Source organism: Monocercomonoides exilis (assembly GCF_001643675.1).
Source record: "Monocercomonoides exilis strain PA203 chromosome Unknown scaffold15-1837935, whole genome shotgun sequence".
In the NCBI taxonomy this organism is placed as follows: Eukaryota; Preaxostyla; order Oxymonadida; family Polymastigidae; genus Monocercomonoides; species Monocercomonoides exilis.
Window position 1 is genome coordinate 1,227,189 of NW_027150560.1, and position 25,443 is coordinate 1,252,631.

Consider the following 25,443-nt stretch of genomic DNA (forward strand, 5'->3'; position numbering starts at 1 on the left):
CTATGATCATCGCTTGAATGTGTAAAACAATAAATTGAAGATTTGTTTTGGGGGAGAGATGGCGACTTTCCTAATCCTTGTTCTATCTCAAAAGAGAAAGTTAGCAATACCAATAAACATGTTCAATTGATATCCCTTTCCTTTCGCACTGATTGCAACGCCAAAAATGAAAAAAATGACTGAAATCAAAAAGTACAGATTGTTTCTCAAAAAGTTCCAAAATTCTAACATGGTATTCTTGCTATCTCCAGAATTTTTTTGATACCAAAGTCTGTTTTGAAGCAATTCATTTTTTACAGAAAAACTAATAAATTTTATTGTGTTATTTTTGATAGATGTTCAGATGCCAGTTCAAGGAATTCGATAAAAATGAATATTACAAAGCCAAACGAAGAATGGAATGATTTTTTCGAAGAGAACGAATCACATAAATTTAAAAGAAATTCAAAAAAAACGATGAAGCAACGATTATATGAAAATGCAAATGGAATGGAACGAAAGACAGAAATCAATGAAATCGACGAGAAACACAAAAAGGTACGATCAAACCCATTTTAGTATTTATTTAACATTTATTCCCATTTTGTGATATTTATTGTATTTATCATTTTGAAGAAAGATTGGGGAATGACAATTTTTTGCATTGCCATCTTTGTGATTGTAATTGTCTCGCACACAGAAGAGAAAGGAAGAGATGGGTTTGATAATCGGTCAATAACTGATTTCTACGAAAACGAAGGAAAGACGAATACGAGCGGTTCAGCATTTGCTTCTGCATTTGCGAATGAAAAAATCAGAAACACATTTATGAGAGATATTGTGAAGGATGAAATGCTGAAGGTTGCGAAAGTCGCCTCGCCGAGCGAAGAAAAGGGTGTTTTTGTGGTGAAGAATTCGAGTGTGCACTTTGAAGGAATGAAGATTGAATGCTCGAAGAATGCCTTCACTCTGAAAGCGAACGATAGATCCCTGATAGAGCTTTTTGCTTGTGAAATTGGAGGGATGGATCTGAGCAAAAAGCCATTTGGAGTTGGAAGCGGGAAGGCAATTATGGAAAATGTTTCAATGATACCAACAAGAGATTTTGGTTGCCTGGAGGCACCGCTGATTGAAGGAAACGAGTATTTGGAGTTTGTTTTGAGAGAATCTGTATTTGTTGATGCGATAATTGGAATGAAAGAGTCTTCACTTTTGTGTGGTGGATCGTTTGTGCGTGTCAGTGTGATGGAATGCAACTTCAAGAACATCACAAGAGGAAGAGCAGAAAATGGAAAACAGGAAGAACTGAAGCTTTTCGCAGAGACATGTGAAGTGTCAGGCAGTTATTTTGTGGACTGCTTCCAGCCATATTACGGAACAGTGGTGGCACCATCGAAGATTTCGTTCAGCTGCAAAAATACATCATATGTGGGCTGTGCCAACAGTGCAGTCGAAGAGAAAAACCAGACATTCAATGAAAGAAAAGTCTTCGCAGAAGGAGACATAAAAATTACTGATTGTTTTTTCAAATGCACATCGCCAACTGAAAACGGTGGAGCTTTGAAAGTTGTTGGAGCATCAACAACATGCGAATTATTGCGATGCTGGTTCAATGAGTGTTCGTGTGGTAACTCTAATCCAGAATATGATTATAATGGAGGATGTACGTATTTCGAAAACGTTTTGAACTCAAAATTTTTTGATACAAATGCAACAAACTGTAATTCCTCATATGTTTGTGGGGGGATTCATTTTAGAGGATCAAGAAATTATCAAGTCAAATGTTGCAACTTTTTGAATTGCTCGGCCCAATATTACAGTTCTCTGAGCATTTATAATGACAAGTCTGGAACTGTATCATCTTGTATCATAAAAAATGGTGAGGCCACAGAAGGAGCAGGAGGGCTTAATTATTGGTCTGGTTTCGGAATAACCACAACAAGCGATTGCGTTATCACCAATTGTCATTCTGTTAGATATGGCGCTTTAAGTTTCAGATGGTCTAGTGGAGATCCAATTGGCGCACACATTTATTTCATATTTTTCAGTGGAAACTCACTGAATAATAAAAGCCTTGGTGCAGATATTTCAACTCATGAAATATGGGTTGGAAAAGTATTAGATGAAGATGTTAAATACTGTTATTCGACAAGTGCCAATCTCCGAGCCACTGATGGGGGAGTGAACAAAACCGCATGGCTGCCAAATCCACCAACAGCGAGTGATTCATTTGCAGAGTTGTATGTGAGCTGGAGAAGAGGAGAAGACACAGTTGGGTGGGGTGATCGCACAAGACCGTTCAAAACAGTGAAGCATGCGTTGAGTGTGAGAGAGAGGCGGAAGATAACAGTGGTGGAGGGAGAATACGGAGAAATGAGTGTGAATGTTGGGGAATGCACGATGGTGTTTGATGGGGATCGAAGAGACAACTCGAAAGTGATATCTGAGAGGGTGATGGCAGGGTCTGGGCTGTTTGAAGTGACAAGTGGAGAATTGATGATGAGCAAGTTCAGTGTGATTCACAACTCGAGCTCATCGGCAGGATCGAGTGTGGTGAAGATGACTGGAAAGGGAGTTGTGGAGGCGAAGGAGTGTGTGTTTCAAAGCGAGTCAGAAGCACAGGCAAACCCGTTTCAGGTGGGGTTTGTGGAAGTGAGCGATGGGGTGGCGAAGTTTGCAGACTGCTTGTTTGCGAACATTGAGCTGAGGAGCACTGCGATGGTTGTGTGTGGGTCTGTTGGGAATGTGGAGTTTGTGCGAACAGAGTTTGGCAGGGTTGTGCGCGATGAAGGGAATGGGTCAGTGATGGACGTGAGGGTTGGGGATGGAGAATGCCTGGAGGTGATGGAATGGAAGCTGGTTGGGTGTGTGTGCAGAGATGGAAATGGAGGGGGATTGAAGTGTGAGGTTGCAGAAGGCGGAGTGGTTGTTATTGAGAACAGCACATTTGAGGGATGCGAGGCAAGGGGGAGTGAAGGGAAAGGAGGAGGGATGTTTATGAGTGTTGTTGGGGAGAACAGGGAAGATTGTTTTGCGGTGAAGGGGTGTGTGTTTGAGAGAAACAGGGCAGTGGAAGGGGCAGATATGTTTGTGGTATGTGAGGATTTGAATGCAACAATCCTTCCGAAACGGTTTGATATGGAGCTTGTGGGCGAAGATGGGGTGAGCAAAGTGGAGCTGCGAGGGAGGGATAATGGAAGATTTGCAAGGGAGAGTGTTGATTTGCTTCTGTTTCTGGTGAAGTTCAGCGGAGATGAGGTGCATGTGTCGGAAGGGAGCGGGATGGATGTTCTGGGGTGTGGGAAAGAGGAGATTGCATGTGGGACGCTTTGGTGTGGGATTGGGCATCTGAAGGAAGAGAGTGTGCAAGAAGAGCAGAAGGTTGTGGTGGGTGACAGATGTGTGGTGAGTGACTGTTTTGTGTTTGAGCGAGGAACAATGATATGTGGGCCTGAGGCAGAAGAAGCAAAGCAGGCGAAGATGCAAGTTGAATCGGAGCTGAAGAGCGATGGACGTGAAGCTGTGATGTGGAGTGGTGAGCGCCTGAGTGTGAGGATGTTTGTGATAAGTCTTCCGCAGGTGTTTGGAGCTGGGCAAAGCATGGTTCTGGGAACAGAAGGCGGGGTGGTGAATGTGTCGAATGTGGGGTTTGAGTGGAGAGAGAGCGGGATTGTTGGATACAGGATTGTGAGCACGCTGAAGGGGATGCTGAATGTGCAGAACTGCTCTGTCAGGGAAGCGTCGTTTGAGAAGGTGCCGTTTGCTGTGCATTCGAGTGTGGTTGTGGAGAGCTTGGAGGCGGATGGGGTTACAAGTGAGGGGAGCAGAGCAGGGGGAGTGATGGAAATTGAGCTGAGCGGAGAAGAGAAGGCTGTGTTGAGAAGCACAAATGCAAGAGGATGCAAATGTTCTGTGAGTGAAGGAAGAGGAGGGTTTGTGCATGTGAATGGAAGCGAAGCGAGGAGTGCATCCCTGCTGACGCTGCGGGGAGTTGTGTTTGAGGGAAATGAAGCATGGAAGGGGAAGAATGTGTATCTGGAGTGTGCTGATCTGAATGGGAGTGTGAATGAGGAGACATTTGTGTTTGAATTTGGCGAGATGGAGAAAGACAGCAACCTGTTTGTTGGGAGCGATGGGATCCACAAGGACACAGATTTGTTCCGGTTCCTGGTTGGATATGAAAACTGGATGGTGCATGTGTCGTGGAGCGGGCATGATGTGAAGCGATGTGGAAGCGAGGCAGATCCGTGCCACACGTTCTGGAAGGGGATGGGGCAGATGGAGGCGGGGCAGGGAAAGAGGAAGATGGTGATTGGGGAAAAGAGCGAGATCAGGGATGAGTACAAGGTGAGAGACTTTGAAGTGGTGTCTTTTGGAGGAAGTGATGAAAAGAGAGTGAAAAGCGAGATGGTATTCGGGATGGGAGCAGGAGGGAATGGCGGACATCTAGAAGGAGAGGGGAACCTGGAGCTGTCATATCTTACAATGAGTGCAATGGCAGGGTTTGTAAACAAAGAAGGGTCTCTGGTAACCAGCAGGAGTGGGATGCTGATGATGAAGGACTGTAAGCTGTCGTGGGATGGGGATAGAGACAGCGTAATGGAGGTATCGTTTGTGCAGGCAGTTCGAGGACAGATGGTGCTGGAGGATGTCCGAGCAGATTCGGTGTCAGTAGGAAAGAGCATGATTGTTGCGAGCCACGAAGTGTCTGTGCAGGTGAGAGGGATGAGAGTGAGCTCGTGCAACATAAGCTCGGGGAGTGTGATTGAGGTGGTTGCTTCATCAGCATCAACAATATCAAGAGCAGACCTTGGAGTGGAAGCAGGAGGGAGAAAGCAGCAAAAGGAGAGGAACAGCGAAGAGTGGGGACTGGTGGTGAATAGATCAGAGTTTGTGTTTGTGAAGGGAGCAGGAGATGGAAGCCGGGTGGTGAGCTATCTGGACTGGATGGGGAAGGGGGTGGAGCTGGTGGATTGTGTGTTCACGGGGTGTGAAGGGGCTGGGAATGAGAAAGGAGGAGCGATTTTTGTGGAGGTCGGGGCAGATGGGTGGTATGAGCTGCGGGAGTGTCGAGTGGAGAAGTGCGGGTGCTCGACGGAGAAGGGGCGGGGAGGCGGGATGTATGTGCGGACAGACGGGGCAGGGAAGCTGGGGATGCTGATTGCGCCGAAGAAGTTTGAGGCGAACACAGCGTTTGCAGGGCGGGATGTGTTTGTGGAGTGCGACAATCTGCGGAGGCAGATCAACGAGACGCACTTCCGGATGAGCTTTGACGAGGATGTGTTTGTGCGGCAGAATGCGATCTTGGGGATTGACCGGAGCGAGCAGTCGAGGGAGCCGATGGATCTGCTGGATCTGATTCTTGTGTATCAGGCAGACACGATTATTGTGAGTTCTGCGGAAGGGAGGAACGGGGATGACAAACGGCAGTGTGGGGTTGTGGAGCAGCCGTGCTTGAGTGTTGGGTATGGGCTGATGCATGTGTCGCACAAGGTGGATAGCAGGCTGATTGTGGATGGGAAGAGTGTGATGGATCGTGAGATGGAGTTTGAGGAGGTGAGTGTGCTGTCGCGAGGAAGGGCAGCAGCAGAGGTGGCGGTTGCTGGGCAGATCGAGGGGGAGAGGAGGAGGGTGGTTGAGTGCCGAGGAGCAGTGGAGATAAGGCTGCTTGCATTCCAGTTTGCGGAAGTGATGGAAGGGGGGCATTGTGTTCTGTTTGGATGCACAGAGGGGAGTGTGTCGTTGGAAGGATGCGAGTTCAGCCCAGTGGAAGGGGCAGATGCTTCGGCAGTGCATCTGACGCTGATCGAGGCATCGGGGGCTGAGGTGTATATTTCTGATGTGAAGGTGGCCAAGCTCGAAGTGGAGTGTGTCTGTGAGGTGGAAGGGGTTGGGGTGTCTGGGAATGTTGTATTTGAGAGGCTGAAAGTGGAAGAGGTGAAGGTGGGGAGGCATGCAATGGGGCTGAGCTGGCAGGTAGGTGGAAGGCAGGAAGGGATGGGCTGCTGCGAAGTGTTGCTTTGCTCGCTGGGAAATGTGTCGTTTGGAGATGAAGAAGGGAGGATTGCAGAGATTGATGTTGGAGGGTGTTTGGTGGAGGTGTTCAACAGCTCGTTTGTGAACGAGTGGAAGGGGAAAAGGCAGGGTGAGCTTGCTCTGTTTGGGCATTGCACAGATATGAAGATTGTTTCATGTTTGTTCTGTGGCGGGAAAGGGAGTGAAGAGAATGGAAGTGAGGAGGAGGAAGAAGTTTTGTTTGGATTGAGCGAGGTGTGCAAATGGAATGGGTCAGTGGTTGAGCTTGAAGGGAGTGCTGGTGTGATGAGGGATACGAGAGTGGAAAAGAGCGGAGCTGGAGGGCTGCTGGTGGATGGCGGGAAAGTGAGAGTGGAGAAAGGAGAGTTTGTGGAGAACAAAGTGCACATTGCAGGATATGAGTCTGTTCGGAGGAATGTTCGGTGCAGCGGAGGCGGAGAGGTGGATTTGAGGAGCTTGAAAGGGGGAGATGGAGCGAAAGAGAACAGCTCGCTGTGGATTCTGGAAGAAGGGTGCAGTCTGCTGGGGATTGCAGCTGAGCGAGCATCACCTCTGTTCATCCCAGAGCTGGAGGAGGTGGGGATGGAAGAAGAGGGAGAGAGCATGCATCTCATCGCAAAGGGAGAGCTTCTGCTCCCGTGCAATCTGTCTCTGAAGGTGATTTTCAGGAGAGGCGATGAAGAAGCGACTGAGGGATATGAGTTTGATGAAGAGGGATTTGTGTGGGAGAAGGAAGCGCATGCAAGGATTCATCTGGTGAAGGTGACAGAAGCAGATGAGGAAATAGAGATATCATGTTTTGTAAAGTTTGGCAGTGCGACTGCTCCATCATACACAAGATCTGTTATGTTGAAGAACAGAAGTGAACCCAAGGTTAATGGAGACGAAAGGGTTGTTGAGGGAGGAAAAGAAGGGAAATCGTATTGGTTGTTGATTGTGATAATTATGGGCATCATATTGTTGATTGTTCTGATTGGATTTATTTTATTTATTGTTCAATGGAAGAAGGTCAAGAATGAAGCAGAAGATTTGAGAGAGATTGTGAATGATAACATCAGAAAGGATCCGAAGGCATTTGAGATGGTGACGATGGAGATGTCACCAGAGGAGCAGTGGAGGAGAGGAGAGAAGGAGGCAGAGAAGAAGAATGAGGAGAGGATGAAGAAGAGAGTGTATGAGAAAAGCTTGGGACACTCAGAGTCATCAGAGCATCTTCTCTCTGAGAGTGGATCAACTGAATATATCTTGGGAAAGGATTCAGACAAGATCCCAGATTGGGCATTAGAAAAGGAGGTGGAGGAAGAGACAAGGAAGAGAACACCATCGCCATCTATTTCATCCACATCAACAACTGATTCAGATTCCACATTTGTTCGAGGAGAGGATTTGTGTCCAACCACTTCATCGATGTCGAACTTGGTGGATGCCATGGCCTGTTCATCGCCTTTTGAGAAGCTGATTGTGGACTTGAGGGATTCGCTGTTCATGCTGCTTCATGGGAGGAATGAGAAGAAGGAAATGGCGATTGGAAGTCTTCAAGAGAGAGAAATGACAGCTGCCCAAATCCTGTTCTGGGTGGCCAATTTGGCACTCCACTCATTTGATGAAATGGAAAACCCTCTTCAATCCCTTTCCAATCTGAGCCCTCACATTGTTCTTTTCTCCGAGCACATGGTCATCTGCATTGTGATGCACTCAGATTTATTATCAGATGATGACTCAGATTCATCCTCCATCTCTTCATCAACAGTTGTGACATCTGCCAGTGGCAATGATGATGATGAAAGCGACTCTTTGCCCTCATCTGCCTTTGAGGATGAGGATAGTTTCAAAAAAGAGTGTCTGAGGTGGAAGGCACCAGAGCTGCTGAATGGGACAAAGAAACATGCAACAAAGAAGACTGTTGTGTTCTCGATTGGGATGATGCTGTGGGAGTGCCTGACGCTGCAGATCCCATTTGGAGATTATGAGGCTGAGACAGCGGGAGAGAAGATAAAGAATGGGGAGAGGCCAAACATGGAGGTGATTGAGACAAGCAGTTTTGGTGAGACGACGAAAGCGTGTGTGACGCTGCAGGCGAAGAGCAGACCCACACTTGTGGAGCTGAAGCGAGAGTTCTTCGGGCACTTTCCAGCAGAGGTGGTGGTTGTGACAGCGTCTGATGCAATCGACGATGAAAACGTGAGCGATGTTGGCAGAGGAAGCGATATTGGGAGCAGCAGTTTCTGTGACACATCATATCTGTAGTTGTTTGCGGTTGAAGAGCACAAAACTGGAAAAGGAAGAATGAAAAAAACGACAAACAAACCGAATGAGAGTGGATCGAACATTTTGAACGATTTGAAACACCGAATGAGGAGAGGGGAAAGAAAGTTGGCATTGGGGTGACGAAGCTGAAACAGAAGTGATGGTATTGTGAATGTTGAAATTGGTCAGTTGCAGTGAAGAAATTTTGTTGCGGTTTCCGAATCGCAAGCAAAAAGCGGGTTGCTGATTTCTTGAACAAAAACGAGTGTTTGCTTTTATTTTATATTTTTTGTTATTGTTCTTTTTTGTTGAATTGGAAATACAACGGCAAAGGAATGAATGAAAATGAAAAACAATTTGAACCATCATGTATTTTCTTATTTGAAAAAAAAAAAAAACCCAAAAAAAAATATTTCTGAAACAGCCATTTTGTTACAAGTGTGTTTTCTGAAGCATTGTTGTTGGCTGTTAATTATTGATATGTGTGAAGGCACAGAGCTGTTTGGAATTGACATTGAAAACAAAAGTACATTCACAGAAAGGATGAATTGGAGATGAAAATTCAGTCTTGAAAAAAGGAGAGAGGAGTGTTTGACACACGAAAACAAAAGAAAAGAACAATTTTGAAAAATTATTTTGTTACAAATGCTGTCAAGAATTATTGCTTATTCATTTTTAATAGTTATATTTCACTTCAAACTGCAGTTTTCGATGATATTGAATGATAGCCATCGATTCCTTTCTAATTTTTAAAATAGAAAAATAATTTTTTTTATTTTTTTTTATTTTTTTTTTATAGTTTCAAATTCAACAAATGCAGTCAAAAATATTTTGTTTAACATAGATGAGATTGATTCCCCACTTTTCAAAAGGATTTCAGGTTGATTCATCATCCTTTCTTTTTAATTCTTTTGTTAAACATCTTTTATTTTCCTGAGGTCATGCAAAGTATTTTATCTAAAAAAAAATAATTTCCATATTTTGACACTTCACGCAATAAAACTCTAATAAAAAAACAAAAGAGTTTATTTTAAAATTGAAATCATCTGATTTTTTCGGGTATTCACCGAAAAAAACCCAACTAATATGGCACATTTTTTTCAAAATCATCCTTTTTTTCGGTCCTTCATTAAATATTACCCATGTTAAATAAATATTATCAAATATTGTTCTTTGTTAAATGTTTGACTTTTCTAATTATTTTTTCTTATGGAAAACCACAAAAATCCACTTTTCTATTTCTTCATTCATTAGTATTTTAGTAATTTTCTCAAAACAAAAAAATAAAACTCAAACAATATTTTATCGAATAACAACTTGTTTTTCAAAAGAGCCAAACAATTAATTTCTACAAAAAATTGAAAAAATAGTAAAAAATTTGAAACTTTAACAGTACTGTTAAAGAACTCAAAAAAAATGAATGAAATTTGTTTTATTTCAAAAATTGTTTCAAGAGCGTCTGCCCTGGGAGGCTGATTCTGGACCCAAAGCCTTCAAGGGACTGTGCTGGACCGGTCACAGCACAGTCCCAGGACGGAATCAGCCTAGCCCTTTTGTTTTTACACAAGCGCAAAAGAGTGTACTTAGAATTTATTGTTTTCACAATAATTCAAAGCTTGAGCAACAGACAACTCAAGAAACAAAATTTGAATAAAAACAAATTCAAAAGAATCAATTTAAAAAACCATCATTATGAAAAAAGTTCATTTAAAAATCTGATTGTCCAGTTTTTTTCTGTTCTCAAACAACCTTAAGGTATTGTTTCCCACGCTGTGTGGTTGGCAAGTTTTGTTTCGAGTTTTAAATGTTTTTAAAGGCCTCTCGTCTCTCACTCTTCTTTCTCCGAACTGCATTTTGTATTCTCCTTTCCCGTTGGATGGCGATGCAACTGATCTGAAAACTTCACCTCCACGCTTTTCATAAAATAAATAAGTTTTCATATTTTTCAGTACCATTTTTTTCCAAAGTATTTTGTTTGATGGATAAAACCTGTTATCGATTCAAACAAAAAAATTGATAAAATAAACAAAGAAAAATATTATTACAGAAATCAAAACCGAAACCAGTTATTTCAAACCTTAAAAAGTGACGATGCAGCTTTTCTCTTCCATCAACAGAATTTCTTTTGAATGAGGCACAATGAGATGCATTATTTTGAAAGAACGCTATGAGATCATTAACATTTTCTATTACTGTTTCATCGTCAAGCTCATTTTGAATGCATTTTGATAAATGGCCAAACTCTCCATCACATTCGCATTTTCCGTGGTGTTCGCAGAAAAATGAAAGAGTTGTTTTTTTCCCTTTTGCAAATGAAGAATTGTCTGACTGCAAATAGTGAAGAAGGAAGGAATTTCTAAAGTGGGGGCCTGTATCGTATATGAAATGAAAAGAATTTTTCTGACTAAACAACTGGTGATTTAACACTTCTTGAAGGCATTAAATTGAAAAACGATAATCCTGCGATAGAGTGTTTGAAAAAAAGTTGAATATGTGTTTGACCAAGTTGCCTTTCTCATCTTTGATGAATCCAATAATACACAGTTGAGAAACTTCAACTTTTTCATAGAAATCTTTTCTTAATTGATTTTTACGTATTGGCAGGGACCAATTTTCTTTGAAATCAAATAGAAGCAAAGCTTCATCTGAGTTTAAGTTATCCTTCAATTGACGGAAATAAAGCTGTTGATGTCTAGCAAGAATGCGTTGATCTTCGATTAACTTCAATGTTGATTGATCCTTCTCACATAAAGTTTCGTTTTTTGCCTTCAGAAAATTCTTCTTTTTATGTAAACTTTCGAAAGTGACACACAAGTCGCAAAGATCACTTCTTTTTTTTGCCTTTTTGAGATTCTTTGTCCTCTTATAAAATGTGCTTAGCGACATCTCTATATCAAGTTCATCCTTCATCTTTTCGAACAGCTTGACTTTTGATGTGTTGATTAATCTGATAGATTTTTTTGGTTTTCTATTATAATTGGAAGAATCATCTGGAATGTTAAAAATTGAAGGATATGAAACAGTTGAAGATGATTTATGTTTATAGTTTGTGTTTGTGGTTAAAGGTGCTGACGGAAATGTTTGAGTTGAAGCAGAATTTGTGGAATTGAAATGTTAAAATGTTGAGGTGAATTGCTGAGATGAGTGAAATGTTGAGTTGAGTGGAAGTTGAAGTGTATCTCCGATATCGTTAGCAAAAGAGGAATCACTACTTAATTGAATAATCGGTGTTATTTGTTCTTCCTCATTCAGGTTCAGAAATGATTGATTAGTGCTTCTGTTATCTCTCGAATTCAATTCGTTATGAACAACTGCTGACATCAAGTTAGGAGATAACACATTGCTGATGTTATCATTCTCACTCTTTTCTATCTTCTCGTAAACAGATATATATGGTTTTGCTTTATTTGCCAAATGATAAGAAAATTCTGTTGAAATTTCATTGGATATTTTTGACACTGTACCATTGCTGCATAAAAACCATGAATCATTTATCATTGAGGAATCTTGAGAACATTTGTTTCTTTCTTTGCAAATGCAAAAGAAATGACCGTTGTTGTCATCTCCTGTGAAAAATAGTTGTGATATAAGTGAATAATTGTCTCCATCTTTTGTTGCAATGTCACTCACCTTCTGATGTCCTTTTTCATTGAAGAATGACAATGTTAAATGAATCTTGTAGTTTTCCTAAATTTTGGTTAGTTATTTGTTCAAGTGAAAATGTCAAGAATCGAGGGAAGTGAGAAATTTTGAATTGAGAAAAATGATAAGTGTCAGCATCACAGTTGGAACAAAAGGCTCCGCTATTATTCGAATTGTTTTTATCAAGCACAAAGGAATTATTCAATGCATCACGAATGCTGGATCCTTGAACCCTGATTATTGGAGTTGGTTCTGATGCTCCATTGAAGGATTCTTTGCAAATCGTGCATGTTCTTGGATAACAGATTGCTGCGTTCATTAAATTATTCAGTTCTGGTATTACAGATGATAAATCTTGAAACAAATTTATGAACACACAGTACATTTCTTGTTGATTTCCAATTGACAAATTGTGTTTTAAGTACCAGCCGGATACGAATAGTTCTGTCCATTGAATATTATCAAGAGAGCTGTGATTATGGTTGATTCCTTGCTTGCATGTACAAAGAGAATGAAGATTGATGGGAATCTGTTCAAACTTCCCCAAACGCTTTTTCATATGACAGCTTTGATAAATTGAACGAAAAATTTGAACCATGGAAGCAAGGCAACATGTGTTTCCAAAGTTGGGCAAAGGCGAAAATGTGCAAAATTCAAAAGAAGGTTGAGTGTCACCAATGTCAACAACTTCCTCGGTTTCTTCGGTGATAGTTCTTGAATCACAATAGTATGCATCATCACGAGTCCCATTACAAAATTCATCTGTGGGATATTCAATATCCATTTCAATATCCGATGAATGAGAAAAAGATTGATTTTTGTCAGCTCCATCACATATACATGAATTCCTTTCGTTCGCTCTGTTTGTGCAGCAACCTAATGAATCTTCTTCATCAATTTCCTCCACATCCAACAACAGATCGTTATCACTCTCATCTTCAATTTGCATGCGAATATTGTTCTCTGATGAAAAATACGAATCATTGGGAAGAACATCTTGGCTTGAATCGAAATAGCCATGAAGTGGATCTTCGTCTTTTTCAGTCAATTCATCGCAGTTCAAGATTGTGAAATCGTCGTCGAAGGATTCAAGCAGGTTTTTCTCTTATTAGTTCAACAAAACAAAATTCAATGTGAAAAAATGTTAATTTTTGAAGAATTGGTAAATTGAAGCAAACTGTTATTACATCTAGGTTTCATTCTTGAACATTCTGAGGATTCAGTGGAGTTGTTCATTATGAATTTTTCAAACATCACTTCATCTTCAAAACTTAATTCTGAATAATTTAAGAAAATAAAAGAAAGTGTTAAAGAAAGGGTTTCAAATCGATATAATTCACACAATCTTGATTATTTATTTTTTAGATGTTCCTTTGCTTGTGAAACATCAAAGCTTATATTCGAGGAGCTCTGTTTTGCGTATTTATAATTGCCTATTGTGCAGTTAAATCCATACTTCTCCAATTGATCGAAGCTATATTCATGGCAAACTGTTTTCAACAGTGCCACTTTTACATGCTTGTTGTCCTCCGAATTATATAGACTTGCTATTCTCAATAAAATACATTCAGATTTTTCTTTAATTTCATTCAATTATAAAAAGATATAATGATCCGCTCAAATGCATTAACTGATACAAACTGTCAAAAATTTTCTGCATCTCTGTGAAATGCTTTTTTCCTTTGCTTGTGTGTAGAAACATGTATTTTAGCATCTTTGCAACTTGATTTCCAGATTTATCATCTATGAAGTTCCAAACATCGGTGCACTTCTCACTTTTTCGGGATAATGAAAGATTCGAGAACAACATTTATTCAGTTATTTCTGAATAGTAATTCGATGTGAAACCAAACAAATTGACGAAGTGATAATGGTTTTTCCCATCTTTTATACAAAAAACTTAATTATCTAAACTTTGTCGAACATTTATTAACTTTGCAAATGCGGAAATGTAAAATTCATAAATATAAAGTGAACTTCTTGTGAAAACTGTTTGTTTTCATCTTTTCTGTTGTTCCTCTCTTTCTATCAAACTTTTTTGCTTTTTGTTGTTTGCAGCTGATTCGAAAAGAGAAGACATTTCAATTATGAAACACTGCAGAAGGAAATATTTGATCAATTAATAGAGCTTATTTTTAAGTAATTGTTTTTCAAAAACAGAAGTTCTGCTATATCGAAAATGTTGCATCGAAAATAACAAAGCAATGAAGATCAAATACAGCAAAATAAATTGAAAAACGATGAGCGAAATGAATAATAGGTTGCATGAAATTGTTATGATTATCCAACAAAAGATAATTCATTATCATTCTTTTGACAAAAAAGAGCAACACAAGACATTTTTGAAAGACAGTAATTTTTCACAATGTGCTGGAACATGAAGCGATATAAGTTTGTGAACTTGATAGTTTTGATTATTTTTTATTTCCAAAAAAATTCTTCAACGTTATGTTTGATTGGATAATTGTTCACAATTGACTTTTTAAGTTTTTAAAAATTATGCAACTGAATAAAATTCTTCATCTTTTATTCTTCATTGAACTGACCTTCGAATAACCCTTTACCAATAAAACATCTTTTTCTCCATGTTTCATTTACCGCAACTCATCGAATGGCTATGACAAGTGAAATTTATCAAATTGCATCTTCACAATCTTCCAGAACCAAACAAGAATTGCTTCAATGTTATTTCTGTTTTCTGTGATTTCCTTCAACCTTCAAATGAGTTATCCAGATTTATTTTTTTGTTGCACTCCTTCCGATCAACTTTTCTTAGTTAAATATTGTATTTTTTTATTAACCTTATTAGCTTTTATCATTTTCGCCACGTCACATTCAATAAGTTTTATTCTTTTTAAAATTCTTCTTAACCTTCCTCATCTTCCAATCCTTCTTTGCCTTCATCTTCATCAGCATCATCAACGCCTTTTCGCTTTCTTTGTTAATTTTTAGGAAGTGAACAATAGGAGTCATTTGAGTGAAAGAATAAAAAGAAGTTGGGATTTGTCCTTTTTTTTGGTATCAATAACGAAGCAAAGACGTGACAAATAGATTTTGTTGGCAGAAAAGAAGAAGATAGTTTGTGAAGAATAATCACAAAAAAAGTTATTGGTTTGCTAATTGTCTGAATTATTATTATTTCATCAATTATTGTTTTAAATAGAAATTAGGATATTATTTTCAAGAATGTTCGATACCAACGAAAGCTAATGGAATGTGGAAAGAGAGAGAGAGAGTTGGGTGCGTTTATGAAATCGGGAGATAATAAATGAAGAGGCGCATTGAAGAATGAGCAGCCGAAAAAATAAAAATCATTTGAAAAGAAAAATATTTTTTTGTAGATTTTGAAAGGCATTTATGAAGAATCTTGTAAAGCAAAAAACGAGAGCAAGAAATTGATGAAATGATGAAAAAAGATGTCTAACAAATAATTGAGAGAAAGAAAACAAATTCTGTTTGATAACGAAGAAAAAGAAAATTATTAAAAAACATGGATTGAAAGAGAAAAGTGGATGAAAAAGAATGAAAAAAAGAAATTTGAAGATGAACAAAGAGAAAGGGGGAAAAAGAGGGAAAAATTAAGAAAAAAAAGAAGAATATGGAAATTAAGACGATTTCGTTGAAATTGAAGTTGTTGATGAAAATGTGATCGGGTAAACTGAAGGATCTATGGAACATAATGTTGACTCAAAAGAAAGGAACATATTGTTTATGGATATCTCTTTCGAACTCAGAACTTATAAGTATGGAGCTGAAGAAGCAGACAATTGTAAAACATTGAAAGACGTTGCTCCTCTTCCCTTTTGCCAACATGCCATTGACTACTGAATCTGCACCAAACTCTTTCTGTCCCCTATCTTCATCTAAAAACAGATGGCCCTTTGCACCTCGTTCCTCCCTAGCTTCAGCTCTACCAGCTCCACCAGCAGCTGCATTATCCGGAATGGATCTCGCCTCCATTCTTTCTTCGTCACCGCCTTCGGCACAACCACATCCCGCTGTTTCAGCCATGCCCCTGATGACACCCCTGCCAACACCCCCGAAAGCACACACTCCAGGTTGTCCAGCGCCAATAAACCGTCTTCATAGCTGCATTTTTCTCAGACGCTTTCAGAGGAGCCCACCTGTCTGTTGTGTCGCACACATCCGGCAGCTTCAAGCAGCGCATCATGAAGTTATTTTGCTGACACACTTCCAGCACAGACGGAAACGACGGCAGACAGCAGCCCGACAGCCGGTACGCATCCCGGAAGATCCGCAGCGACAGCGCCCGCTGCGTCTGTGGATAGCACACACACAGAAGAGACTCCAGCTCTGAGTACGTGATCCCTCTGCACACTGCCCCTGTCGATGACAATGACGATGATGTTGTTTATGAAGAAGATGATGAAGTCGATGGATCGCCACTGCATATCGCATCATACAGCGCATTCATCGACTCCTTCCGCTTCGTTGCCTCTGCCCGGAAGTAGTTCTGCAGAAACCCCAGAAACACAGATTTATCCGCCTCCCCCTTCTTCGACTGCATTCCTTCGAACTCCCCCAAAAACATTTTGAACTTCTTCTTCGACGCTCCTTCAAGCACCGTTTAGAAGAATTGGAAAAACAATAGCTCGTCAACCATAAACTCCTCCGGCACAAGCTTCCCACAAAACCTAACATCCACAAATTTCATCCAAAAAAACTCCACTTCGTGGATTATCCCCTGCGGCACCCGCTCACTTTTCTTCTGCTCCGTGTGTTTCTCCAACATTCACATGAACACAAAGTCCCCAAACCCCTGCCTCCCCTCACCTGCCCCCTCCCGCGTCTGCCGCAACCTTGTCTCCGAATATCCCCCTGATCGTCGACAGCTTATGCACCAGCTACGGCAGCAGCCCCAACTTCAGCAACGTCAGCAGCCGCTCCATCGGCACAGACGACCGCCGAGTGGGCTGCATCCGAAGCACATGCACCGTTTCTGACACCACCTGCACCTACGACCATGATTCTTTTCTCATCAGCCGCTCGGTCGCCATTGGAACTTCCAGCAATAACAGCGCAGTTACCCCTTTCTCATCAACCTCACCTTCCATGCTCACTCAAAAGTTTCACCGTCCCACCTGTTTCTTTAGCTCCTTCACCTGCAAAATCAGTCACTGCTCGGCCTTTTTATTAACTTCTTCATTTTCTTCTGCTCCTGCTTCTTTTGCGCAAGCGCCGTCTGCTGCTTCTCAATCACTTCATTATACAGCGCCTTCTGCTCGCTTATCGTCTGCTTCTGCACTTTCGACAGCGCCATCAGCATCTTCGTTTCCTTCTCCATCTTATTCATCTTCTGCCGCACACTTGCATCCACTCCTCCTTCAGCACCACCACCACCACCACTGGTCCCAGCACTGTTCTTCTCTGATCTCTCGCTGATCAATGATCTCGTTCCCTCACTTCCGCCTCCTCCTCCTTCTCCCCCACTGCTGTTTGCTTCGCCCACAACACTCACCCCGCTCCCCGCTTTCACAACAACCCCCTTCCCGCTCGTGTCTGGCCCAAGCACCACAGCGCTGCCATCCCTGATGCTCGCTGCAAACTTCTCCTGGCACTTTTGACACAGCCCAGAAGGCAGAATCAACGTTATCGAAGACGGAAGCATCGCACCCTCCGCAGAAACCAACGAAGAAGATATGAAAAGTGTAAACCACGAACCACCAGTCAATGCTTGCCATCCACACACACCACCCCGCCCTGCTGCGTCCGCCGTTTCTTCTCCTTCTCAATCCTCACATCAAACAGCTCTGCCTTCTCCTTCATCGCCACCAGCTGCTCCTGCAGCTCCTTCACCTCTGCATTGTTCTTCTCGCTCAGCTCCAGGATCTTCCTCTCCCGCATCCGGATGATTTTGACCTTCTCCTGCAGCTGCTCCGCCAGCCCCCTCGTCCGCTTCGAGATCCGCTCGTCGTCCCGGATCTTCTGCAGCAGCATGTTGAACTCCGAGTACCGCTTCTCCATCTCCTGCTTCGCCTCCTCGTGCTGCTCCTTCAGCTCCCGGATCTGCAGCCCCAGCCCCTCCTTCTCCACTTCCAGCTCCATAACATGCCACTCGCACTTTCTGTCCGTTTGCTAAGCGTCTGCCAGCATTCGCCTTCGTCCTCTCCAGGTCTTCCTCCTTGTTTCTCAGCTATTCCTGCAACCGCTCTTCCTGACGTGCCCCCGCCTCTTACTCCTTCCACAGCTCGCCATACACAAGTGCATGCTCCACTCGTATCTGGTGCAGCAGCTCTCCTTCCTCGCTGCACCGCATTCCCCAGCATCTCTTCCACATCTTCAAGCGTCATATCAATGCACATCTGGTTGTGCATAATCTGCTCCCTCACCACCGGCAGGTGCATCTCCTTTGCCTCCATCATCTCTTCAAACAGCTCTTCCAGCCGCCTCACCCCTTCCATTGAGTATAAAAAGAGCGGACTCGCGACTCTCTCCACATATGCAACTTCATCGGAATAAAGCAGCTCCCCCGTCGCTCCATCGCCTCAAACGATATTTCTCTCAAAGCCAGCATCCTCGCCCGTCTCAAAAAGTTTTCACTTTCTTCAATCTGCGAAGGCGGATTTCTGAAAAATACATAAAGCGAAACTCCAACACATTTTCATCATCCAAAGGAATTGCCACACAAATCGCCAGTCCTTATTTCCTCCATCCCACGAGGCTCCTCAAAACCCAGTCCTGCAACAGCTGGCGCATCACAAAAACCCCACACCCACAGAAGATAACATACTCATCAAAAACAAAGCAACAAATATCCAAATCACACACTTGTGTCAATCGCATTCTCTCTTCGAATGGGGGTCAGAGATCGATCCAGAAACTTCGTCTGCCCGCCCGCAGTCTTAGAAGCGCGCTTCGTTGCGATCGAAGGCTGGAACGGAGTCGAGCGCAATTGCGTGCTTCTGCCCCCAAACGGCGACCAGGCACGCTTTATCTGCGATGGAAGTGCAGTATGTATCAACTTCTTTCCGTAGTCTGTGAGAGCACAAAACACATAAAGATCAAAAACAGAGCGAAAACAGCAAACAAGAAAGTGAACAAAAAAAGTTGGAACACTCAATCATTATTAAAAATCTCCCGATAATAAACTAATGTAAATTTGTTTCATTTGCATAATGAGATTACATAAATAATGATTGTTATATCTCAAATAAAAGATATGTGAAACTCATTTTGTCAAAAAAGTTGCAAAAGAAAATTCAAGTTGAATGAATTGCAGTTAATAAACAGAAAAAAATAAAAATAAACTTTAAAAATTGTACCAGTTTGATAACATTTACGAAGAAAACTGAAATTCTAAATATGTCAAATGTTGATATTTGAGATAAAAAAATGAATTAATCATACAAGTAAAAATTACGGTTGATTGTTAACATTCGTTGATTTTTTGTGGAACAAATCAGGTGAAAAAATTGTGATTTTTCAATTTTTTTTCACCCAACTGGAATTATATGAATTGCATTTTTCAGCAATATGTTGCTGCATTGTCTCTTGAATGAATGCTATCTTTCTTCTAAGTTGTATTTGTTTGTGAAAGGATTGAAGATATCAGGGAAGGAGGGAACTGCTACGGAATGAATAAAAAAATAAAAATCGGATTGATTCTATGGATGTGCATGAACAAGCTAATGAAAAAAAGATTCCTTAGGATGAACCAACAAAAAGGGACTTTATGCACTTTGACAAATCAACAGCAATTACAATCAGATTTATGTTCAAATTGTTTAAATCATATTCACTCTTTAAACCTTTTCAATTCTTATGTATTGAAGGTATCTTCTGTGAGACATTTGCACACCTGCCAACACAGGTTGAAGTTGCTGTATTCTTCCGATTGACATACTAGGTTGAGTTTGCTGTCATCTCTCATGTTTCCCAACTTATTCATCCGGTTCGTTTCTCCGTCGCATATTCATTCTGAAGCTTTGTTTTCGGAAGAAAAATTTATTCCTTTAGCAGACAGCTTCCTATCCTCTTTCACCTGCTCTTCTGTATATTCTTTTTTAAAGTGCGCTCTGCATCTTCATGCCCCCTCTTATTTCCCTTGCTCCTTGTTTGCCTTCTAAAAGTTGTTTACGACTAACTCACATATCAGCAGCTCTAATCCCGAGTGCAAAGAATATTTCCCATCCTACCACTCAGCCAAATGCAGAGTGTGTACACTTGTAACGCACGGAATTAAATTGATTCGATGAAGACGATGGTCTTCATTATGAGGAGGAGGATGAAAAGAAGAGGAAGAGGAAAGAACAAGAGGAAGAGGAAAGAAGAAGAGGAAGAGGAAGAGGAAGATGATAGAGAAGGAATTTTAGTTCTTTTTGAAGAAAAAAAAGAAGAAAACAATATTCTTTCATCAGATTGCATTGGAAAAGGTTCAAATGGATTGATTGCAGTGCTTTTGTCTATCTCATCTCTTATCTCATTCTTATGGTTTTATGCAAATGTGTTTGGCTTTTGAGAATATTAATTGCAAATGAGAAGGTTTTCTCATTTTTATCATTATCTCATTCTTCTCTTTCTCCTTCGCCTTCCTTTCAGCTTTTTGTTTGTTCGCATATTATGATAAAAGTATTTAAAAACCAGGAAATCTTTTATTTACTGACACTACTTGGAATAATAGCAGTTCTTTTTTAATATCCTCATTCATTTAAGAAATATTTCTTGAAGGAAAAGTTTTGAATGTGTTTAGAAAAGAATGGGAAAAATGTGGAAGATCATAATGAAGAATTAGATAATAATCATAATGAAAACGGTTTAAACGATGGACAATAATGATGTTCGGATTTTTTGCTTTCACTTTCGTGATTCCATCTATTTGCGTTCCTTCTGTTTTTCCCTTTTCATTGTATTTTGATCTTATTTATCATTAAGGCTGGCTTCAATTGATTTTTTGATCATCAGCTCTTGCAAGTGGTTCGATTCGTTACAGCAAAATACCTCCTTCAGCAACTTGCTCAGTTCATCGTTCTCTTTCTTCAATCTCTTCATCCCGGTATTTCAGTTATATTCATGTTTTATGTGTTCTGAATTCCTCGTATCTCCATTTCTATCAAGAGATATGTCTCCTCCTCTTAGCACTCTTTTCCCAATATCATGCTCGACCACTTTTTCTACCTCCTTCTTCTCCTCCCCCTCTCCTTCCTTATTTCTCTCTCCACTCGCTTTTTTAATTAACTTTTTCTCATTTTCTCCTCTCTAAAACATGTTCGGAAAAATGGGGTGCTTCTTCTAACACTTTGTCCTCAAATACTCTGATTGCCACGATGTTAATGATACATTCGGAGGAAAAACGAGAAATCGAATTGAAGCTTGTCTCCAATCCAGCCTTCATCAAACACAATGTCTCAATCAATATGTTTGTTCTGTTGGAAGTTCTTGCTTTGGGAAAGAAAAAAGACGAAGGAATTGAAGACAACGAATATTTTGATTCAGATAATTGAAGGCTGAGAATTGAAAACAGAAATTTCATCGAAAAACAGAAAGTTTCATCAAACTCTTTATTTATTGTTTCCATCTTTGTAACTTCTGCAGGTTCTTCTGGTGAGAGAAACCTTTGAATCCATTATGTACAAATCCTCATAATAACCTTTTTAATAACGGAAATAAAAATATAATTGAAAAATCCTTTTTTCATTCTATCTCATTCATTTATCCTTTCTTTATTTCGAAATTAATTTTCCTTTCGTCAAATATAAACAATTACTTTGTTCCATTTCAAGGAATCTTAAAAACAATTTAAATTTCATTGATCTTCTCTTTTTTCAATCCTCTTTTCTTTAAATTTCTCATTCGATTTTAATCTCAAATTAAAAAAAAAGTATGTTGTTCTATCAAAAGTTTGAATTTTCAATTTTTAACACAAGTGACAACAATAAACAATAAAACATTTCCGAAGAACTGTCATGTTGACTGTTTCAATAAATGAAAACGATAAGAATAAAATCAAGGAGAATATATGTTTTTAATAAATCAACCAAGAATACATAAAATACCAGTTTAACAGCTTCAAAAGCTTCTTTTCATTGGTTAATATTTTCTAAATGCCCATGATCAAAGGAAACAATTTGATAAGCAAATCTAATCATATTAACCTAGATTATAAAGGAAAAAGAAACATTTTGTTTCAAGACAATAATTTAATAAAAACACTTGAATATCTGAAATTATATAACTTTTTGCTAATCTTTATCATTGCAAATTTATTCATCATTAAAGAAAATGAACAAATGCACTTTTGTTAAAATCGTCAAATTATCGACAACGTCCTTTTTTTATCGCGTTCGTTTATTTTTTTGAAGATGTTTTCTGAAAGAACAATGACAAAAAGTTTTTAATATGGAAGTTGTTAATCAAAACATCGATCATGAATTTACCGAACTTCACGAAGATTGTTGACATTTTGTATTTGTTGATTAATAATTAATAATTTAGAAAAAAACTGGCATTTTTGGTTGAGGCATAATTAAAATTGAAATTCATTTCAAAAAAAATTTTTTTCTGGACGTTAAAACGTTGATAATAAATTTCACATTTGTTATTAAATTTCAATTTCATTATATTGTTTGCTGTTTCAAATGTGGTTTCAAAATCGGTTTGTTTGTGTAGATTTTTGAAATCGAAAATAAACATTGAAAATGGATGATCAAAAAAATTATGTGCCATATGGAATCAAATTTTTGAAAATTTCATTTTGTTTGATTTTTTGCGTTATATGAAAATTGAATATTTTCTTCAAATTATCGTACCAATTTCCAAAATTTCATTGGAATGGAAATAACAACATTGTTCAGTATTCGTTTCTATGTTGGTGATATTTGGTGAGTTTGAATGAAATTTTGTTAATAACAATTTTTTTTTGTTTTCACCTTGATAAATTATCAACAGGATTTTTTGGAAAAAAAAGTTCAAAACCAATTTTTTTGAGATTGGAGTGATACAAAGAAAAGAAAGTTAATTGATGAAAATGAGAGATTTGATAAAATTTTTCCAATATTGCAAATTTTTAAATTCACGTGGGACAAAATATTTGACTTCAGGCATTTTCATTGAAAAATTATACATATGAGATAAACTTTTTGTGATGAAAAATTTTGAAATAAATTGGTTTATTTATTGTAATACGTTTGATGTCACAAAACATGATGTTATTATGTCAATGATGTTTGTTTACAAATATGATACTCAAAATTTTTTTAAAATCTGATTGAGTTTAATAATATTATGAGTGAAACAATTATTTCATGCTTTGTGCATATGTAGCTTGAATGTCTATATTTTCACCTACAAAAACACATAACAACAATCAAATCAGATTGTTATTAACGTGAATCCGACTCAGTTGATCTGAACGAATTCTCTCGTTCATCGATAAACCTAACCGTTACTGCTGTTGAAAAGGGAAGAACCGATGGAAAAGTTTGTCGACCAGAGCTGTTCACTAAAAAAAAAAGTGATAACTGGAGTTATAAAAATAAAAAGTTTGACAGGAGTGAGTTATTCTGTTTCTCAAACAAAACAACTGGTTTGCACTTGACTTCTTTCTTTTAAATGTTTATTTCTAATAATTATTAAAGATGGAATCAGTGCTAACTGATACAAAAATTCGATGTGAAGATGAAGAAAGCTTGAAAGTCGAAATATTAAAATCAACACCACATTCGTTCGTAAACGAATTTGATATTTTGAAACTTTTATTTCTCCTAACTTTAACATTCAACGTTCATCTGTTTCAATCAAGTTGTCTCCTTAACCTTTCTTCCCTCTTCTTTCAACAATTCATGACTTTCACAAATACTCAACTTCACTTATTTTAAACTCCAACGAATCCTTTCTTCTTCTCTCCGATTCAACAAAACAACTAACCGTTCATCCTTCAGACGTTCCGGTTGGGTTTCCAAAAGCTCCAATCAACATATCAAACTACACTCTTGTGGTTGCAGTTGCAGTTGATGGTTATTCTTTGCCAAGCCTTATTCTGTGGCCATTGAAAAAACTACTCCCTGAAATGAATGTCTTGCTCAGCTCGCAGCTTCACGTTTGTGCTAACAATGATGAATGGATGATTGATTTATTGTTTCCTTGAGACACTGAAAAGAGACTACTGCCGGGAATTGTTCAGGAAAAAAATAGCTCGAAAAAATTGAAGATAGATACTTTCTTCTCTTGATACATATCCTTCAGAGCATAGTCAGAACGATGGCAAAAATTGACAGATGCATCAATTGATTCAGTTTCTTTTATTCAACTAAGCACTCATTAAACACCACCATTTGGTTGTGGAGTTTTTGCTATTTTTTAAAAAAGTTTCAATACCCATTATGTTGTTCAATTTTCATCTTCATTCTCACTTCGAAGAAAAGCAGTAACACATGTCCTGCCATAGGCTTTACAAACTGCACTGCTTCCTTCAACAATTCATTCTGCATTAAAAAATGGTGGAGCACTATCTGGACAGTCGAATTCTATTTTTGCCAAATCACATTACACTCCTTCATTTCAGCAGAAATAAAAATCCAACAATTCAATTTCCATGGAAAAAATTTTTCTGATCAAGCATTTTTAGATGAATGGAAAGAATTCAAAAAGATAAAAAAAGAGAAGAAAAGAGATGTTTCTATTGAAGAAAAAATCGGAAAAGATTTGTTTTGTGAAGAGAAACAGAAAAAAGAAAAATATCCAAATCCCAAATTTCAAAAGATGATGATTTTGAAAATGATGATGAACGAAAGAATACAAGAAAAATAATAAAATGAAAATAAACGGATAATATTTTTTATTCATTGTTGATTTTTTTTTTTTGATAATTACACCAAAAATTATTCAAGATCGAAAAACTTTAATTCAAAATCGAAATTTATTATTCGAAATCGGAATACTTTAATTCGAAATCGAAAAAGTTTTATTCGAAATCGAAAAAGTTTAATTTGAAATCGAAAATATTTAATTCAACATCGAAAATGTTTAATTCAAAATCGAAAAAGAAGATAATTTGTTCAGAATTTGAATTCAAGTCAAAACCAAGGAAATTTTATTGAAACAAATGTTGACAATTGCAAATGTTTATTTATTGGAAATGTTTTTCTTTCGTTTTTAACAACTGTTTTTTATAATTAAGACTGATTTCAATCGATAATTATCACATTTTGAAAATTGAAAATGTTTTATTTAATAGTTTTCTTATGCAATTAAAGAAATTCAAATCATTTCGTTTTCAATAAATGAGATAAATTTCAGTCTTTTTGTGGACGAAACAAGATCATGAACTAACCTATTGCTTTTATTTTTTGCAAAAATTGCTTATTGTCTCCTGAACACATGTGAAGAATTTAATTATTATTCTGTTTTATCCTATTTCCACTATTTCACACAATCAAACACCAAAAAAAACAACAAAAAATATTTTTCTAATTGAAATTGACAAATTTCTCAGATCAATAGCTGAAAGAAAAGAAACTGTCATGAGCATGAATTTTCAAATTTTTTTCAAATTTTTTGATGATAATAAATTTCGATGTTGAA

The 25,443-nt window shown here is 38.7% G+C and overlaps 3 protein-coding genes across 3 annotated transcripts; 2 read left to right on the forward strand and 1 right to left on the reverse strand.

Moving 5' to 3' along the window:
* Window positions 1–369: 369 nt before the first annotated feature.
* On the forward strand, window positions 370–8,262 carry MONOS_1034 (uncharacterized protein; the record flags this gene model as incomplete). The annotated part of the gene is made up of 3 exons (XM_067862782.1): window positions 370–537; window positions 616–6,935; window positions 7,137–8,262. 3 exons carry the CDS (start codon window positions 370–372, stop codon window positions 8,260–8,262), a joined length of 7,614 nt encoding a protein of 2,537 aa, XP_067730055.1.
* Window positions 8,263–15,715: 7,453 nt separating this feature from the next.
* On the forward strand, window positions 15,716–16,222 carry MONOS_1035 (uncharacterized protein; the record flags this gene model as incomplete). Its single annotated transcript, XM_067862793.1, has 1 exon — window positions 15,716–16,222. The coding sequence occupies one exon, from the start codon at window positions 15,716–15,718 to the stop codon at window positions 16,220–16,222; it is 507 nt and encodes a 168-aa protein (XP_067730056.1).
* An 813-nt stretch (window positions 16,223–17,035) lies between these two features.
* Window positions 17,036–18,326, reverse strand: MONOS_1036 (uncharacterized protein; the record flags this gene model as incomplete). Its single annotated transcript, XM_067862803.1, has 3 exons — window positions 17,036–17,482; window positions 17,617–17,985; window positions 18,123–18,326. The coding sequence occupies 3 exons, from the start codon at window positions 18,324–18,326 to the stop codon at window positions 17,036–17,038; spliced, it is 1,020 nt and encodes a 339-aa protein (XP_067730057.1).
* Between the last annotated feature and the right edge of the window lie 7,117 nt (window positions 18,327–25,443).